Source organism: Haliotis rubra, unplaced genomic scaffold (genome assembly GCF_003918875.1).
Source record: "Haliotis rubra isolate DU_JTF1 unplaced genomic scaffold, ASM391887v1 Scf1236, whole genome shotgun sequence".
NCBI classification, from domain to species: domain Eukaryota; kingdom Metazoa; phylum Mollusca; class Gastropoda; order Lepetellida; family Haliotidae; genus Haliotis; species Haliotis rubra.
The window spans coordinates 159,054-164,143 of record NW_025765155.1 but is presented as its reverse complement, the minus strand read 5'-3'; the positions used below and the strand labels follow the sequence as shown (position 1 = coordinate 164,143).

Here is a 5,090-nt window from a genome sequence, read left to right as displayed (position 1 = left end):
TGGATGACTACATGGTATCATAGCAATGGCTAGGCGCCGCTCTGGTGGCTATTGCCAGCCAGCCTGCCTTGGCATTGTCCGAGGGTCAAATCCCGACTGATCTAAAGCATTCTATATTTGTCCCAGGGGGTCGAATGCTGGTCAGACTGTCACGTGTCGCATTTGAGACAAATGTATGGTCAGCCTGCAATATCCCTCACCTCATGCACAATGTCATGCTTCAGTGGCCAACCGGCCATTGTTTGACTTTGATTACAAACACCTGACCTGCAAATGACTCTGTGTTGGTTGCCATGTTCATAACGGGCAACCGTTTTATTTCATTAGTTCATCAGTTAGTGAGATATATTCAATTTACGTGACTCGGGAAATGAATACACCTGGACATACAGACACACACACCCCTTCATTTTTGTATTTAAAAAGTTTGTTTGAAAAAACAAGACGACTTGCAATTCTAGAAAATAAATACAACCAATGTTTATTCAAAATATTTCGTTAACCGTCATACATACAGAATACGGACTGAGACTATGGCGGCAGTTTTCAACACTATGTGATGGCAAGCATAATGACGTTTACTAGTCGTAGTGAAGATCGATTCCCTACACAATAAGCGTATATTATATTGAATCGTTGTCTAATTTTAGTGTTAGAATACCCAAGGCAATCAAATTCGATCCAAATAACACTGGTACTGCCTCGTTTATGGTGTTGTCATGCGGTTAAACAAGATATTGTATATTTGTGCCTTGTTTATTTGTTGATCGGAAGTGTATCCAGTGTAACGAGTGGACGGTTGAAGACAGTGAGCAGACACACGGGGTGAAAACATAAATCATTTTCTACAACGCCATGGTTCTTTAAAAGTTTGCCAAATTTTATAAATAACATCATTATCAATATTAGCACCAGCTATCAATTTCCTCTGTACAAAATCACAAATGTCTACCTTTTGACCATTGTCAATCCAAGAAGGGTGGATTTGCATCACTGAAGTACTAGTCGCTCTGGGTAATATACCCCCAATGTAAACATCCTCGATTTTTAAGAAAGGCATGTGGTAGAATGCGTTCAGCATCGACAACGCCACTTCACCTGTCATGATGTAAGCATATCCAATCAAATATGGCGGATAGAAAACAAACGGGTACTCTTTGGATGACACAGTGTGTTTTCCAGATCGATGCGACAATGCATATGGAAGCTTGTCTCCGAGAATAAAACGTCCTTTCATGCTGTTAACTCGCTCCATCATAAACGGCAAATTCACAAACACATCGTCATCCGTCTTCAGTACATACTTCACACTTGAACAGCCTTCTTTCATCCATTTGAAAGCCATTAGGATCTTCAGCGTTGGTACAAAATAAGATTCAGTTGCATTTATCTGCAGGATGTCGTTGTGTAGTGTAGACTCGTATTTTAGCTCCAGGTTTTCCTCGGGTGTCGGAGCAACCCCGAAAAGAAATACAACCTTCATAGTAGGTCGGGAATTGAGTAAAGGCCATGGTTGGTTAACCCGGCCCCATGTGTTGCGAATGCTGCATCTTTTGTCCTTGCTTCCAACGACAGAGAGCACCAACACAAGCAAGTCTAGTCCGCTAGCACACGAGTTGTGTGAGGGCGACAACAACACTCCGTGATCGAGTAGGTTCAGTGTCTCTTTACGCAGGACGAAATACTCTTCTGTTGGAAAAACATTACTAGGTATAAAATACACTGCGACGAACAGACCTGCTATTAAGGTCAATAGTATCTTCTTCAAGCAAGCTTTCCGCATTGGCGGAGAAATGGATTCCATTAAATTCACCCTTTTCGACAGCGTATTGAGAACTGCACCCGCATGAATCCATAACACTCGTGGTAGACCTTCCTCACGAAGCTCACCCGCTTATCACAGCGAATGAACTTACAAAAGGCTATTTTTATGTCGGGGTCGTGGCGCCCCTTCACGGTCATTGGGTAGGTCCTAAATGCCTTAGCGACGGCTATGGCCTATTGTGAGCTGGCTGGCTTACAAATAATCCAAATCTTAATGCGTATTTGCACAGGTGACTATCGATCTTATGAAAATTAGCTTGGACAAGAATCATATTTATCCCATTCCACATTTTAATGTTATGCCATCGATCAGAATTAAGGAAATCTAAGTTTCTCACAGTTTCCTATCTTACTTGGGCGGTTTATCAATTCAAATGAACCACGGCGGATACAGCTTAATGAGAAGGGGGTTGGAGTGGGGCGGTGTACACTCTTGACAAAAGGGTGTGCACGATTCATTTTCACCCGTTTACACGAGAGGTTTAACTTAATAAACTTTCAGGACAAAAGGAGCGGGCACCGTCTCTCTCCCCCCCCCCCCCCAACACACACACTATCTGGATGGATCAGCCTATGCCACGCACACAGCAAGTGATTGGGACCAAAAACTGATATCCGTAAGTTCGTTATAAGAGTTCAAAAGCTGTTTATTTTGCACAGTGGACTTGTCTATGAGTTTATATTTGTAGATTTGTCAACGCGAATGTGTCGACAGGGGAGCTAGCTCAGAACCATACGTTGACTCAGACGAAGGTGTACGTTGAGTACAAACCTAGCTGGTTATACAATAAACAGATTACAATACGTAATACGTCGAGCAGTGATTATAATTTTACGTGCGATTCCGGCATAGTGTGTATTTCACAGAACGCCTAACAGTGCAGACAGACAGACAGACAGACAGACAGATAGACAGATATTTTATTAACGTCTTATCTTGTGTTACATTACATATATGCAGCACTGTTTATATGTAATGTAAATTTTATTGTTATTTTTAACACTGTTTTAACACTTTACACAAGCCATTCCATAGGAATTATGAGAGACAAAACATGACAAATATTTATCGACAAATCACCCCAATGAGTGAATATACTGGTTGATTAAAATGTACATGCATCCATGGTTTCTAAAGAAACAGTTACTTCGTTTATAATTGTTTTTAGTATCTCATGAGTAATTAAACAATAATGCTAATTAAACAATAATAAAGAAATATTATCAAAAGAACGCATTGTTTGATTGAAAGTGTTTCATTTAGTAGTTAGAATCCAATTCACTTTCTAAATCTGCTGTTATGATTGATTGAGTATTTTAATGAAATATTAATTTTATCAAACACGGAATGAAAATTCAACTGATATCATAACTAAAACTTGATACATAGTTTGATAAGAAATAAATAGTTTCAAGAGGTTATTATTTGACTTGAAATATATATCAAAATCGTGTCTTCTTTACAACATCAAGTAACAGAAATAATACATTTTGAAAATCTGGAACGAAAATAATACCTAAAAGTACTCACGGAAGTAGAATAAAATGGTTTCGTAGTTTTGAACACAACTAAAGTTTGATTGTTAAATATTCTATGACTGTGTCGTTTTTCCCAACTTTTGATTTTAACACTTTTTGTAAAATCATCCGACATAAATGAGTTTAAAGGAGGGCAAATTGTGTCATTTTTACCCTTGTCAAAATGTACATTTCTGATATAAGCTATAGTATGCAAATGGGATGTACACTCCATAGGTTCGCATACATTATATATTTTATGAAAAACGTCATATACCATTCATTCTTTATTTCTTTTATCCTAATTGATATACAAAATAATTGATTATGGGATTTTCTCACTACGTTTTTCATGCTGAAAGTTTTCTATTTTTCATTCAATAGCTTTGATTGTCAGTTGCACAATCGCTTTGGCAACGCATGAGCAAATGCATCTTCCCTAAACAGTGCAGCAGGTAGGTGTTACCACCATTGTTGATTGTAACGTAAGTTATAACATGTTTCTAAATGTGTTGATGACATGCAAATCCTTGTTATTTTTATCCTTAAAATGGTATTTTGGATGATGGTTAGAGGACCAACTTAAAAGGCCTAGTTGGGAAAAACATAGTCATTTTAATATTTGTTAAAACTAACTATGTTAATGAAGGTAATACACACAAAAAAGCCAAAATCCATTCTAGGCAACAGCATTGTATATCGACCCCATCTGCACAATCCCGATGGCTCTTACTCTCTTTTCAGCTGTTAATCGTGGCATATGTTTCGTACTTGTGTATCAGATCATGTCTTCTAGGCTCTCTTTATACCCTATAGAATCATTCTGCATGTGAAATGGATGTTGAATACTGCTTGAATATTGCTACGTTTTGGCGATTGATATTGCTGTGTAAACAGAAAATGGAAAATGTTACTTTACAAGCAAAAATGTTAACAAAGATAATTTTTGATTTTCTTGAACATTTTTTCACAATATCAAAGACACGTTGTAGTAATTTTCACTCATGCAAATCAGCAGAAAATGTTTTAAAAGACTGAAATCATAGCAATGATTATTTTACAATTTTAAACACTCTACAACAGTTGTTTCTTGTTTTAATAGTTGAAAAATGGTGACTTTAAATGGTTTATCATTGTCCCAAAGCAGAATTTTATTTGAACCTTTCTTTTGGACATCAAAATCACTATTATTGGTTTATTTCGGCATGGACGAATATAGGACAATTTAACTCTTCTGAAAAAGATGCATTTCACCCAAATATGAATGTATTTGAGAATTTCTTTTCAGGATTTGCATAAAGCTGTGTTGTTAAGCTTTCTTGTAAACTAAAACCTTCTAAAATATCTTTGAATTTTTCAGTAATTCATAAAGGTAGGAGGGTAACGTTTAATTTGGCGTCAAGTGTATTTCTATTTCCGTGAGTACTATAGTTCAAAGCCACATCGACCGAATCCGTGGTGTAGTGGTTAGAGCGTCCGCCTGGAGAGCGGAAGGTCGCGAGTTCGATCCCCGACCGCGTCATACCAAAAGACGTTAAAATATGGTACTTGTTGGTCCTTGCCTGGCGCTCGGCATTAATGGGTACAACAAGGACTGGTCGGCTCGGAGTCAGTATAATGTGTCCGAGTGGGGTAATCATGCTTCACTGCGGCATGGTATCTCACTGGGCTAGCACTATAAAACCAGCTTAGTCTGGGCTAGTACAAGCAGCCGCACACACACACACGCACGCACGCACGCACGCACG

At 38.2% G+C, this 5,090-nt stretch overlaps 1 protein-coding gene across 1 annotated transcript; it reads right to left on the bottom strand.

Annotated features, from left to right (window-relative positions):
• Positions 1-458: 458 nt before the first annotated feature.
• Positions 459-1,886, bottom strand: LOC124266178 (beta-1,3-galactosyltransferase 5-like). Its single transcript, XM_046700982.1, has one exon. It carries the CDS (start codon positions 1,802-1,804, stop codon positions 839-841), a length of 966 nt encoding a protein of 321 aa, XP_046556938.1. The 5' UTR covers positions 1,805-1,886; the 3' UTR covers positions 459-838.
• Positions 1,887-5,090: the final 3,204 nt, after the last annotated feature.